Genomic DNA, 14,160 nt, shown 5'->3' with positions numbered 1-14,160 from the left:
AAAATGACTACGCGATTCTCCCCAGGACGGAGAGGTTTTTTTAAATAAACATATCTAGATCTTTTTTCTGCTTATTGCCATTTACTTTGGAGAATTCGGAAAAATGGAATACAAAATATATCTAATTTTTGTATTTGCTGTAAGTTAAGAAATATAATACAATTTGAATAAATTAAGAGAAATTTAATGTTTTACCATTTGAAGAGTTAAACACGATAAAATTTTGTTAAAAATTAGAAATTAAAAAAAAGAGGCACATATCGTGTTTACCATCATGAATAACAGAAAAAATAAGTTACCTGTGGCATATTTCCGGATGACAATGTAGAAGGTGATTCTTGTACGCCGAGAGATTCGGACACTTGTCATTGCATTGAAAGCATTCTCGCACCGTAGTCTCCGACAATCCTTCTTCACTCTTGCGGGCTTTTACGGCCTCCTTATGACTGGAAGTTCTCCGATGTCGGATCGCTTCGTGGGTGGTGGTGAAGTTCATCGAGCAGAACGAGCAGAAGTACGGCGCCGGTCGCGCGAGCATCGTCGTCGTCGTCGTCGTGTCTTTGCTCTTTCCCTCGTCCTTGGCGACGTGATAGTGTAGCTGATGACGCTGCAGCGAGATTAGAGACCGTACGATCTTCGGGCACATGGCGCACTGAATACGTTGCTGATACTCGTCCGAGGCGGTGAAACTCGGCTCGTGGCCCGTCTCTTTCGCGTGCGTTCGCAGCTGGAAGTTGTATCGGAATTGCCGGTCGCAAGTGCCGCAGGGCAAGGTTCGTTGACGGCTAATTACCACCGGCACAGAACCGTTCATCATAGACACCACTTCACGGTGAGCCGCGCTGAGAAGGTGGAACTCCATCGTCTCGCTGTCCTCGCACCAGAAATCGCACGGAGTGCATTTGCAATTGCCGCCGATCTGAGGAGAATGGAAGGAAGAGTGACGATGAGCGTCGGGACGAGCACCTTGACACGTGAATCGAGCAAGCCGGGTTTGTCAAACAGCTGAGATCACAACGGCAAGCAGAAGGCTCGGTTGAAGCCTTCGGTTTTGTGAAAACGCCTAACAAGCGATCGACGACTCACCTGTTCTAAGGTCTTGACATGAAGATCCGAACGCCAGTGGAGCAAGAACGTCTCCTCGGTGTTGCAGTAAAAACGACAAGAGGCGCATTGGAAGGAGCACTGTCGAACCACATTCGCCATGTTTTCCAGCAGGAAGCGGCGTGCGCTGGGACTGCAAGGATTCATTCCTGCCACGCGGCAATGGTAATGGGAAAGCAAATGTTTACCCATTTGAGGCCTCCTCACGCGCGTGCGGCACATCTCGCACGAGAGGAACTCCTTTTCTCTTCTGCGCACACCTTTCTTGCTTTTCTTTCGCTCGGGTTCTTCCTCTGCTTTCTGACAATACATATTATTACGGTGTTATCGAACAATTCGTAGGAGGAATGATATGAATAATGAATAAAAAAAAACAGGTTTTTGCTTTTCCACCGAGACATAGGAAGCAGAGAAGTTGTAAAACTCTCCAAATTCTCTGGAATGGGATAAAAATGAGTGAAAAGTGGCAGTATTTTTATCTGAAGCGATAATGACAATATTGCCACCCGAAATTGAGATTGAAAATATTTCATCCAAGCTTAGAGTGGGTTTTGGTTTTACATGAGCTAATGTTTCAGTCGATTGGAATATAATCCTGCGATAATCCAGTTAGACTCATTCTTCAGTCTCAAGTGAAAATATTCAATAGATTCAAAGTGAAGAATTAACTTTATATGACTATAGTCGCTCAAATTCGAATGAAGTTTCATTCCAAAAGTTGTTTTTCCAATAAACTTAGATTCAAGTTCTCTATTCTAACTCTGTTCTAATAATGTGTCTGATGTGTTTGAACAGAGTTTAAACTCAGAAGAGCCGGAGTTATATGACCCCAGTATGTCGCTCATACTACTTTTAATATTTATTTTGAGAGGAGTAGTGGGTACAAAATCGCGAAATAATCCTTTTACAACATAAATACTTTTTTTCCCTGAGTTTCATTAAATCGGGATAATATTATAGTTAAGGAGTAGAAAAAACTGATTTGACAATAGCAAAGTAAATTTTCGCCTCTTGGAATTTTGTATTAATATTCTCCATCGAATAAAATTAGAAAGATGTGTTATTAGTTAGAATGAAATTTCTTGCAAGTGTATGATATACTGTTGCTGATAATAAATGCAATTTTCATTCATAAAATGATTGAAATAGAACGTATGGACGGACGAGGTCAAGTTGATTTATAATTAAGCAGGAGACCTCTCGCAGAGACTCTGGAACTACTAATCAGGATATATATTTTATACGTGGCCTTCTTCACCTGTGCTATTGGATAACTGAAACTGTTATCATGGCAAGATGGCTCTGTTGTTCATACGTTGGTTATTACTAAACAAATACACGGTTAACAAGTGTCGTGGCGGACATTAATACCTAAAAGAAGGTTGCCTTTATCATGTTTATACAGTCAGTCACAATAATTAGTTGTCTGAGAAGTTGTAACCTTGAAATTCTAAAATATGCGGCATCTAGCCCCGGTCTCCCTTAAATCAAAGTTTGAACCGCTATTGAAAAATCATCTCTGAGAAATTTAGGGAGAAAAGAAGGTTAAAGAATCAAGAGAGAAGAGAAGATTAAAAGAATCAAAGACCGAGACACGAAGTTGCGCTTTGAATCACGCTGTCGACAAGTCTCTCCATGAATCATTACCGTTGCAAACGATGCCTTCCTACGAACGGACACTCTTCTGTTCGCGTACGAGCCCATCTCGCGTGGTAGATGAACACCGTCGTCGATTTCTCTAATACTCCTTCTAGCGTGCAAATCAGTGAGCAGATGCCTATTGTAGACCAATCGTGAGGCGAGCTTCCTGCCGCAAGGATTGCACCAATATCCCGATTCGATATCCGCTCGCGCACCCGGTATCCATTTCCCTCGCGTGTGTCTCGGCGGCGGCTGTCCGGATGTGTCCTTGCTCTCGTATTCCTCGATCCTCTGTAACAGTTTGATGTCTCTTTGTCCGACGAATCATTGTCGCCCGTACGAAGTCGTGCAACATCGTGTTACGTGTCGAATTCGAAAGGCTAAATTATGCAAGATTCTCTGGTAAAAATGATAAAAGCAGGAGAGACAGATTACGGGACTAATCAAAGTCCGATCAGGAGGCATGAGTGTGTTGTCCTTAACCGTTGTATTGTTTTCCTAACGCCGAGCAACGCTCGCGTCTACTGTTAATTTGATCTCAGACGAAATTTCCCTCTTACTTGCGTCGTCTCCGTGGGTTTCCATTTTCCGCCGATATACGTCGGCAGAGGAAGTTCGTGATGATCGTCCTCGGGATCCACATCCTCCTCATGCATATGTGGCATGTCCTGCGGCAAATCGCCGAGCTCGGGCTTCCACTTTCCACCGATGTGACCTCGTGGTGGACGTTCCCGATTTTCGCCGTCGTCGGAATCCGAGTAGGAGTCGTCGTCTTCTCCCAAATCGTCGTCCAGCATGTCGTCCTCCGAATCGTCGTCCTGTTGGTACTCGAAATCGTATCTAGTCAGCTCTTTGTTCTCGCTGTTTCCCAAAGTAAGGTCGGCGAGAATGGGATCCTCCAGCCAGGTCTGGTGGTCGGACTCCATTCCTCGCTGAGGATTCTCCTGCCTCTTTCGGTCGGTCTGCTTCGACTCGGTCATTAGACTCTCCAGCGACGTTTCCGACTCGTGTTTGGACGGGAAACTCGCGCCGTCCATGTTTGAATCGGCCTGCGACATCGATTGCGCCAATTTACCCTGCGTAACGGTCGCGGAGCTTTTGCCGGTCAACGAGATCGTCGAGGCGACGATGTCGGGAAACACGAGCGATTGGATGCATAAGTGAACTGGATCGTCCAGGTCGCTAACGGTGGGCAACATGCTGTGGAGTTTATCCTTCACGCCGGCCTCGTCGGCGTCCACCTGGACGTTCTTCTGGCCCTTATTCTTTCTGTCTTCTTTCTTGGACTTTCTGCCATTGCGCAGTAGGCTCGGTGCTGGTCGCAGATTCGACTTGCTGCTCTGCAACTCCAGCGAGTTGAAGAACGCGACCGCGTTTAGGATTTCGGGGTAGGACACCGTCGTCGGCGTCGAGGGTGATTCGTGGACGGTGTCGTTTTTATCGTCGGGCGGTCGACAGCCCGATTGACGATGCCGCACGTAATTGTCGAGACCGTGTATTGTCAAGTTGCATTTGATGCAAAAGTGCGTGTCGTCGTCGTCCTCAAAGGTCTCCATTGGTTGATTTTAAGTATCACTGGAAATATAAAGTGACAAGTGACAAGTTGGCTCCTCTTACCTTAAGAAGAAATTATTTTCTTTTCAAGAAGAAAGATCTTATACGTAATATTGTCATAAACAGATTTACTTATCTCTGTTTTCGTATCGATTATTTACCTCGATAATTTTAATAAAATCAATGGCTACGCGATCTACCGAAATACGATAATGTCATAAACACGTATTAAAACTTTACAATAATCTATAATGCTATAATATATATACAATGAATGTTGTATAAAACTTTAGAAACGTGTGTAATAAACGTATATACACTGTGAGAGAAAAGATATCTGGAAAATAAAAAAATATTTATCCGATTTGTTTGGATTATCCGAACATATTCACTTAAATCCAAATTCTTCTGTTTAAATAGAATAAACAGTTGCTTTCATGAAGAGAAACGGTGCGTATGTATGTTTTAGAAAAATAAATCTTTTTTTATTTGTAAAAGAGATTTTTTTTCAATGCAAAGATTCGTGTATTAACGAATAAATATGTTACTAGTACTCATGGAATAAATATTTTTCTTACTCTTTAGATATTTTTTTTCTCCCAGAATATTCATACAGGATGTTTCAGACCATCTATTCATCTCTTTTATTTTGAAAAGGGGTAGTGCTAGGAAGTTGGGGACGCATGTTTACCATAAAAGTCTATCTGAAGTTTCTGATATTTTCACCTGTGGGAAATTTCCGGAAATACCAGAAATCGAAAGCAACTTAAAAAATTCAAATGACAACATAGGCTAGTATGGATATCGTTGAATAGAGCTTTTAAGAGGAAACAACTTTTGCTTGAAAAAAAAATTTAATATTCCTCGGAAATGAAAAGATAATTACAGATGTTCAAAGTGTCTGCCACCTCGATGAAGACATCTTTTCATCTTTTGTCTCACGTTACCGACGGCTCTCAGGATTTCTGCAGAATTTAGAGAATGGCAAGCTTCCTGTGAACCCGTATAAAACCATTAACGTTTCAAATGCTTCTTCATTTGAAGAAGACATGATTTTCACTAAAGGAATATTAGTCGATAGACTACGCGATAGACTCGTGTGCTATAAGAGACAAGCGTGTCGAGACTAATCGTTCGTGTTTGGCTTGTAATCCGCATCACGAGTCAGACTTATTATGTTGTGTGTTTATTATATTTGACCTAAACAGCAGATTTCAGGAAGCTTACTATTCTTTAAATTGTGCAAAAGTCCTGAGACTTTACGCTACCGTCGGTAGCGTAAGACAAAGGCTTGAAAGGTGTCTTCATCAAGGTGGTAAATACTGTGAACAATTATTTTTTCATTTTCAAGGAATATTAAAATTTTTTTCCAGCAAAAGTTGTTTTTTTTTAAGTTCTATTCAACGATATCCTATGTTGCCATTTAAAAGTTTTAAATTATTTTCGGTTTCTGGTATTTCCGGGGATTTCCCAAAAGTGAAAATATTTAAGATTTTACGGGAAACCCGGTCCCAACTTCTTAGCATCACCCCTTTTCAAAATAAAAAAGATGGATGGGTGGTCTGGAACACCCTATATAAAGGATCTAATGTTAAACTCTAAAATATGTCTGTTGTATTTTATATTAATGTGGAAAATGTACACTGAGGGACAAATTACCTTAAAATCAACAAATATTTCTTTGATGGGTGCCATTAACATATTTACTTTAATCTAAATTCTCTTTATTTAAATCAAATATTGTTTACCTGATTTAAGTAAACAATATTTGGTTAAATAAAGAGAATTTAGATTTAAATAAATATGTTAATGGCACCCATCAAAGAAATATTTTAAGGTAATTTTTCCCTTAGTGTATAAGAAATCAATTGTGTACTTAGAAGAGTCGATTGATCGCGATACTTATCCTCTTCAACCATGCAATTTAATAAAATATAAATTAGGTATCTTATAAGAAACACACAAATACGCACACAATTAACATCAATTCGATCAAGCGAGCTTAGCCCGCGACCTTCCAAATGACAACACGCGCTTAGTAAGATTAAGTACGCCGCAACAGTCCGCGTCGCGGAGCCGTGCGGATCAGATCGCTCACTCTTGCAGATTTTCCGAGGAGGACTCGGAATGAGACGGATGAGACGGCGAATATCTCGCATGCGTAATTATCGTTTCGGGATCGTGAGTATCGTATGTCATCATTTAAAGGATATTTAAGAGTTTGTCAAATTTAGAGTATAAGTACATCAATCTTTTCGTGCGATTCGTCTTCTCGATTATGTCTCTCGCAGTTAATTATACTTATCAGTGATTTAGTCATAACTAATAAAGAAAATCGATGTTTGTTCCAGATCTAGCGGAGTACGTGGCCGCGTTGCAAAGACGAAGGTTGCTGCACCGGAGGATCCGGTTCGGGCAGGATCGACTGGAAAGTATGCAAACTTTTTGCACTCTACCATTTCACTCTTGACAAGCTAGATTTAGATCGGAAGCCAAGATTGTCGGGAAGCCGGTTGTCGAAATGTGTATTATCGTATTGTCTCTGATTGCGCAGGATTAATTATTCTCTTCTATCTGTTGATTAGTCATGTTAAGTTAGCTTGTGCTCGCATTCCAATCCGTTAGCCAAGTCCGAACACTTGACACTAATGTGAGTAAAATTGTTTTTTTGTTTCAGATGTGAAAGTGATAGAATTCGCGTTGCAATTACGCTTCTTAAATATAAACGCGGACTTTGTTAAACTTACCGTGCAAAATCGAACGTAATATGTATTTGAGCTTAACATAAGCATTAGTTATTAGATATTCAGATTGTTATTTCGCTTATTATTTGCATTATTTCACTCTTCATCGCACGGGTTACGTTATAGTGATCGATACCGTCAAAACATTTGTCAAATTTCGCCGAAATATTCGTTAAATATTTGTTGGAATAAATGAACATGTCGCGTCGCGAGTGATGTACATTCGAGATGAACTTGAGTACTGGAAGAGGCATCTCTTCGATGCCGAAGAGATTGGACGCTGCTCGGACACGAAGCGAAACGGTTTTGGATGCTGCGGCGCATTTCGTCGAGGGACACGAATGTCGATGGATTGGCAGGAACGGGTAATGGTGAGTGAGACGATACAATTTCAATATTATCAGTAGTGCATGCGCGTATGTGGACAATTCGCACTTTTATCGAGAAAAATAACCTCAATGCTGAATCTGTCACTGAAAACTATGAATATCAGTACGATATTTTCTAACAGTACATCTGAATATTAACTGCAAATTTCATGAAATAATTACTGCACACGGAAAGAAAAGTTCGGTTGGGTCAAGTAAAATTTCTGGCAAAATATGAATGAACTAGATATTTCAGTTGAAATTACCCGTTCGAGTTAATAAGATTTCTGATTGAACCTTTGAGCTATATATTTTATTCCTCGGTGAAGTTTTTCAAATTTGGCATATATGAATGATTACCGAGGTCATTGATTACGAATTTGAGGTGAAAAATTTAAAGTTCGAAATGCGGCGGAGGTTCAATATATGACGATCATAAATTTTCAAAATTAGAAATCTTGCTTTTAGCATTATCTGGAATTAACGATATTTTCTCGACATAAAAAAGAGATATTTGCGTTTTTGATAAAAAGCTTGTGCAGCAAACATATTATCAATATTTCGACAGTTTGTTGTAAAAAATAGGGTTTACAGAAAATTAAAAAAAAATGTATAAAATACTGTCAATTCTCCTTAATAAACTGTTAATATTTCAATATGTAAATTCCTAATAGTTATTCCTAAAATGATTTTTGTCTGAAAAATGCCATTTTTTTGCTCTCAACACATAATAATTTAGTAATTAAACATACAAATTATCTCTTACTTATTTGCAGTTCTTTATGTTTATGAAAGTGTACAGTAATAATATATCGACTATGTTTGATAAGTTAGTTAAAATCGCTAAAAAAGAAGAGGAGAAATAGGTGGAACGCTAGCGCCCCGTTACGGCACGAAGGGTTAACTCGAACAGAAAATTTGACGCTAACGTCAAGCAGAATTTTCTGGCTCGTTTATATTTCACTATTTAATCCGGCCAAACATTTTTTTGCGTCGTGCGCGATCGCATATCGGGGAAGAGATACCTCGCTCAGGCGCGACGGTGGAAAAAGGCGTTTCTTAGCTTTTCGCGTTGCTTCGTCCCGTCCGCGGCGATTCGCGGCGTTCGAGAGAATGCATTCGGGCGGCGTGCATCGGGTGTGAATTCGGGAGCCGTCATACCCCGATCACGCGTCACGCAACAACCGCGTCATGGACAGCTCGCTGAGGACAATCGCGTTAGCGGACCGCAGTGGGCAAATTGAAGGTCCGATATTCGCGCGGCAGAAGGGAAACAAGTTGACGCTTCGTGCGGGCCGGCGGGGGCAGGAAGATCGGTCGATGCCGCTTGGCCGTTATTCGGACGACGACACTTCGCCTCCCAGTCCTGGCCGCCCCCTCTGCAGCCCTCGCCGATCCCCCTCCGCGGTCCCCCCTTCCCCCTTACCGCCGGCAGCCCGTGCGCGTCCTCCGCATCACCCCCGCCCTTGTTGCGCCCTTTCTGTTTCCCCTTTCCGAAGTCTGCGAGCCGGCAGCGACCTCGTGGCTCCGTCTCTCGTCTTATTAAGCGGAGAAAACTACCGAATGAAATTTCCATCCGGCTGCGAAACACGCTCGCGTCGGTGTCATCCCCCGTCGCCGCCGCCGATCAGCTAATATCCCGGATCCCGCTGGCTCTCTCGTCGTCGTCGTCGTCGTCGTCGTCGTCGTCGTCGTCGTCGTCGTCGTTGTCGTTGTCGTTGTCGTCGTCGTCGTCATCGTCGCTGCCGGCGCCGGCGTCCTCGCAGTCTACCTTTGACGTGACTGAAATTCGATTTGCGTACAGTCGAGAAGTTGCAAAAATGTTTCCGTTACAGCGTAACCAACTTAGCGCCCGGGTTAACCGCTCTTGATCGGGTGTCGCGTATCACGCGTGGCGACATAACCGGAGGGACCGAACGAGAGCCTTCCGTGGATTATTCCGCCGTTGCCTCCGCACTGAATACACCGCTGACGAGAGCAAACTGCGAGCAAAAAGCTTCCGCTGAATTTTTTGTAATTTGTCCTCACGCGAGATATCGAGCGGTGTAAGTGAGACTGACAAAGTAAGACGGCGTGTATTGCGGTCTTGCTACGCGCGGCAGCCGTCATATTCGATAATGAATTTCCTTGCCCGATCCAGGCCACCCTCGTGCCCTACGTGTCTCTGGTGTAGTGTACAAGGTGTTCTCAACCGCGCGTCTCGCTTAACGATATTTTATTAGATATTCCTCTAGAAATTCAGGACAGATCTTTCTTCGATAAAAACGAAGCTCCTGAACATCAGGTACTCTTGCTCGATGCTTGGATAAATTGTCGCAAATTCATGCGGAATTCATCGGCAAATGAGATTCTGCTGTCTGAATTTGCATCTTTGAATCTTCATCGCCTGCTGAGGAAGCGAAGATCGCGACTGATAGTCTAAATTTGTCATTCAATAGAGACCCTTTGTAGAGACAGAACGTGTTGTAGAGGCAGACGTGTTTATCCGCGATAATCGCGAGACGGGGTGACTTTGATACTACAAATGAAACATCCGGCTGGATAAATAGAAAATAAGGGTGAAATGAAGCAGGTCTTAATGAGAGGCGCGATTAGCAGGACGGATTACGAGTCCAAACGCGATCCCGCGTTAAACTGTCGTGTCTTGTGTGCAACACGCGTACGGCGTTAATAAGGCGAATGAGAGAATGTCGTGTGGACGACGGAGAGGTGGAGAAAAATCGGACGGGCAGGTTCGTCGGGATTTACGAGTGTTTGCCGAAAAAACGAGGACGCTCGTTAATTGGCCGATGCTGCTGAGCATCGCCGAGACGCCGATACGTCAATATGATATCCATGGTTGACGTATCGCGCGACACACCGAGCTATCCGCTCGTTGTCGTCGTTGATCGAGGATCGTCGATGACTAATCCCTAATTATCGGTCGCAGTGCGGAAAAAGGATGCGCACCTGCTACCAACGAGCCTCGCGTAAGGGCGAAGTAACTCCAACAAAGTGATCTCACGGTTTGATCGCGAAAGAGAGAGAGAGAGAGAGAGAGAGAGAGAGAGAGAGAGAGAGAGAGAAAACAGGAGAGAAAGAGGGGGAGGCGGTAAGGCGAGAGATAACTTGTTGAGCGTCATAAACGTGACGAATTCTCTCTCGCTCTCTCTCCCTTCTTCCCTTTCTCTTCCTCCCTTTCTCTCTCTCCCTTTCTCTCTCTCTCTCTCTCTCTCTCTCTTCCCTTACCCTTTCTCGCTCGCTTGTAGCTTGTAACTACGTGTATATCACGTTCGTAAAGATTGCGAATTTAATGGGGAGGCGATATAATTGTATATTTCAATATATATTTTACAAATCACACACATAGAAAAATATAATTCTATTGCTAAGAAAAACGATTACTTTCTTTCTTCTAAGTAATAGTTAACTTTAATATTTCCCTGATAATAATCTTAAAATAATAATGCTTATCAAAAATTTTGGATAAAGCTTACTATCATGTACCCAAGAGGAATTTACTGTCTTTACAAAAATATTATAAAACTTATATTATGAAATATTATGAAATATTATAAAAGAGAAAGTTTAATTCGACTCTATACATGCAGTAAGCAAATCAAATTCTTGTCTTCCTTTAATATTCTTGATTAAAGTGCGAAATTTAATAGAATTCGGAGTGCATTTTGGAGTAAATTTAATGTTTACAATAAACTTTTAATGGATTTGCGGATATATAAATTCACAAAATACTTGAAACAAATAACATTAACTTGAATGCAGTATTTTTCTGCGTGTATTAACAATTCGTAACTTCTTTTTCCAAGGCGCTTATTTCTACACAAATCAGTATACGTGAGCGCAAGTGTCATTCCGTCTCGTAGAAGAATTAATCATTCCTCGGAGTATAACGAGCCGCATAGTTTTGGCCGAAATTTCGGTAGAATTTATCAAGTACCGCGGGACTGATCCCCTCCACAGGGAGTGACGCGTAGCATCCATCGTACTTTCGATCACCGTCGCTCTAATCTGACCGGAATGATCGAGGGTCCCGATCATTTCGAGCCCTCTCTCACTCTTAATGCCCGCTGTAATTAACAATAATCAGCGCGATCCCTCGAACGCGCCGGCCTCGTCGAACGTCCCCGTCACCGAAATCGAAGCCCGGGCGAAGTAGAAGACGAAGAAGAAGAGGAAAGAGACGACGGCAAGAAGGATCCTTACGGGACTCGTCGAACGAAATTAGACGATCTCGATCCGAAGCCGTAAGCGGCCACGACTCCATTCCCGCAGACTCTCTTAACCTCCTTTTCATCGCTCTCCTCTTGCAGGTTCGGGAACTACGAGATCCTCCACCGAGTGATCGCATGAAATCGACCGAATCTCCCTAATGTAATTCTGCTCGACTTATTTGTATTTGTAAGAAGAACGGCGTGGCATTCTCTCTCGTTATCTCCATCTCTATCCCCAATTACGATCTCCTACGGCGAGCCATTTGTTGTACCGCGTCGGCCTTTTGTCATCGGACGCGGAATTTGATTCGGTAATAATACGCGAAAATAGATTCCGCGAGTCGCGAGTCCGAATTTGTCGCGTTTATCGCGTTCTTCAATCTATTCATATCTTCGATATCATCGTGGCACAAATATACTCGTTCAAAGATAGTGCAGTCTGGATTCTTATGTAACATCTGACCGGCGAATATTCGGCTGGCATGTATGCTTCGAATGATTTCGTGCAACTCTGTAACGAGCTTTTCGCTCGTGTGCATCGGTGATTTTCTCGTTAGAATGAAAACTTTTTATTAAAGTGTCAAGAAATACCGGTCGGGTATCCGAGTTCCCGAATTGCCGGTTTCCTCTCTCTCAAGGCGATCTTCCGAAATAGACGGTGCGCGAACAAAGAGCCGCATTACCGGTCGAATGACCAATGTCCGAAAGCTGGTTACCCGGCGCACAGGTGCCATTCGATATTTCGTACGTTCACGAAGAAGTGGCGAGTGCGCCCTTTCGACTTGGGCAGTCGAGGCATACCAACTAAGTAACCCTTCGTAGGGTCAACGAAGGACCCGGAAACCGTAGCAAGGTGAGCTCGCCGCATGCGAGCGTCCAGTAGGCGGCGGGGCGAGGAGAGGTGCTCTCGGTGCCGAGAAGGGAGATGGACCGGAGGTAGACGCAGGGGGATGCAAGGTCCGGGGAATATTGAGCCGCTCCGTTAATGTTTATAACGACGTTAGACGTTGGTGTCCCCGGTGGCGAGTGTGTAGGTGCCACGAGATAGGTAGAGAGGTGGCTTCGGCCACCCTGCGCCGTGGCCGCTGTCTCTTTTTCTCCCCGAGAGCCCACCGCGCTCTCTCACCCTTCGTCTCTCTTTCTCCCTCTCTCTCTCTCTCTCTCTCTCTCTCTTTCTCTTTCTCCTGTTCGCAACGGTGGCGGCAGCGCCGGCAGCAGGACAGGAACTGACATAAGCGCGCGAGTGTGTATGTAGAGCACGTACTCGGGGGCTCTCCAGTTCGACGGAGTAGGTGGAGGTGGGTGGTCGTAGGGGGAGGCGGATGGTGGGCAAGTGGGTGGCTGAAGGTGGCGGAGGAGTAGGAGGTGGTGGCGGAGTAGGAGGGGGTGGGCTGCATTCTAGCAATGGGATGAGGGAGCCTCTGTCTAATCGATGCCGCGGCGGTGCGCGCTCGCCCCGCTGGCTATTACGCACCTTAATGTCCTTTTCCCTCGGTCCCCCTCCCGCCACCCGTCCAGCCAGCCACCCACTCGGCGGCCCCCGCGTCGTCCTCCTCCACCTTCGACGCCGCGCCGCGCCGCGCCACCCGCCGCCACGTCGCTGCCACTGCCGCCGCCGCCGCCGCCGCCGTCACCGCTCCCGCTCACCCGCTCCTTCTCGCTTCCTCTCTCTTATCCCGCGGCTTCTCACGGCGGCCGGCGTCCTTCTCTCGCTTTCCTTCCTTTCGTTCTCTCCGGCACCGGGAGAGGCGGCCATGACACGTGTCAATCTACCGCAGACGCCCGATCGATACCGACGGACCTCGGCTTCTCTCTCGGCACTCCTCCGCCTCTTCCTTCGCCCTACTGCCGACAACTGCCACCCCTCCCCCCCCGTCACCCACCCCTCTCGCCCACACTGCCTTTCCTCGCCCCTCGGTAGCCAGCGCACACCCTGCAACGAACCTTCTACGAATGCTGGCGCTGTATGCCAGGCTAGCACTCAACGTCTGACCTGCTGTCTCCATCGCGAGGAATCCTTTCTGTGCGAACGCGCGCAAGAGGAGCCTCGAATTCGGACGTTTTCGAGTTTGACCGCGAGATCCCGGGCGCCAGGATGATCTATGTTCATGCCGCTCGAGAGACCGGGTTGTTGTTTCCTATAGCTATGCGAAGAGAGGTCCTTCTCGCGCGTCCGCCCCTTTAAGGACGTCAATCCGTGGACGTTCGACGTGCGAGGGACACTCGGCACCGACCTGCGACGCGACTTTTGCCGACAGATTTAATACGGTTATTCGCGACGGATACCAGATTTTAAGTTGAAAAGATGTAACGCGGTCAGTAACTTCGCGGAGTTGGAACAAACTTCTCGCGTGGCCGGAACTTTCTCGCAAAGTGCACGATTATTCATAGCAGAGAGCTTCGAAAGAAAAGAGCCGCGCGAAACGAGTATCCCGAAAATGCGCGTCCCTGTGACAACTAGCTCATTTTGCTGCACAAACCCCGGGGGGTGACGTCAGCGCGAATGATTACGCGTCTCACGAGCGGATCTGACGTCGT

At 45.0% G+C, this 14,160-nt stretch overlaps 2 protein-coding genes across 3 annotated transcripts in view; one reads left to right on the top strand and one right to left on the bottom strand.

Annotated features, from left to right (window-relative positions):
- LOC116845403 (zinc finger protein 484-like) overlaps positions 1–14,160 on the bottom strand; it is a 65,165-nt gene that overhangs the window by 38,392 nt on the left and 12,613 nt on the right. The window contains exons 2-5 of the mRNA XM_032818060.1: positions 3,306–4,320; positions 2,752–3,036; positions 1,087–1,404; positions 300–919 (exon numbers count right to left, since the gene is read on the bottom strand). Of these exons, the coding sequence (XP_032673951.1) occupies positions 300–919; positions 1,087–1,404; positions 2,752–3,036; positions 3,306–4,301 (2,219 nt within the window). The 5' untranslated portion in view covers positions 4,302–4,320. The remainder of the gene's footprint in view (positions 1–299; positions 920–1,086; positions 1,405–2,751; positions 3,037–3,305; positions 4,321–14,160) is intronic.
- Positions 6,389–14,160, top strand: part of LOC116845402 (protein tiptop) — a 244,921-nt gene continuing 237,149 nt past the window's right edge. Inside the window, exons 1-3 of one of the 2 annotated variants that reach the window (XM_032818054.1) lie at positions 6,389–6,480; positions 6,651–6,731; positions 6,977–7,414. In XM_032818054.1, the coding sequence (XP_032673945.1) occupies positions 7,354–7,414 (61 nt within the window). In that variant the 5' untranslated portion in view covers positions 6,389–6,480; positions 6,651–6,731; positions 6,977–7,353. Of the gene's footprint in view, positions 6,481–6,650; positions 6,732–6,976; positions 7,415–14,160 lie in introns of those variants that run through there. The other variant, XM_032818052.1, reaches the window with a different exon arrangement.

The sequence above is a fragment of the Odontomachus brunneus genome, unplaced genomic scaffold, assembly GCF_010583005.1.
Source record: "Odontomachus brunneus isolate Ranch 3 - 2012 unplaced genomic scaffold, Obru_v1 Obru_scaffold_051, whole genome shotgun sequence".
Lineage (NCBI taxonomy): Eukaryota > Metazoa > Arthropoda > Insecta > Hymenoptera > Formicidae > Odontomachus > Odontomachus brunneus.
Note: the sequence above shows the minus strand (reverse complement) of the source record. Positions and strands in the feature narration are given on the sequence as shown.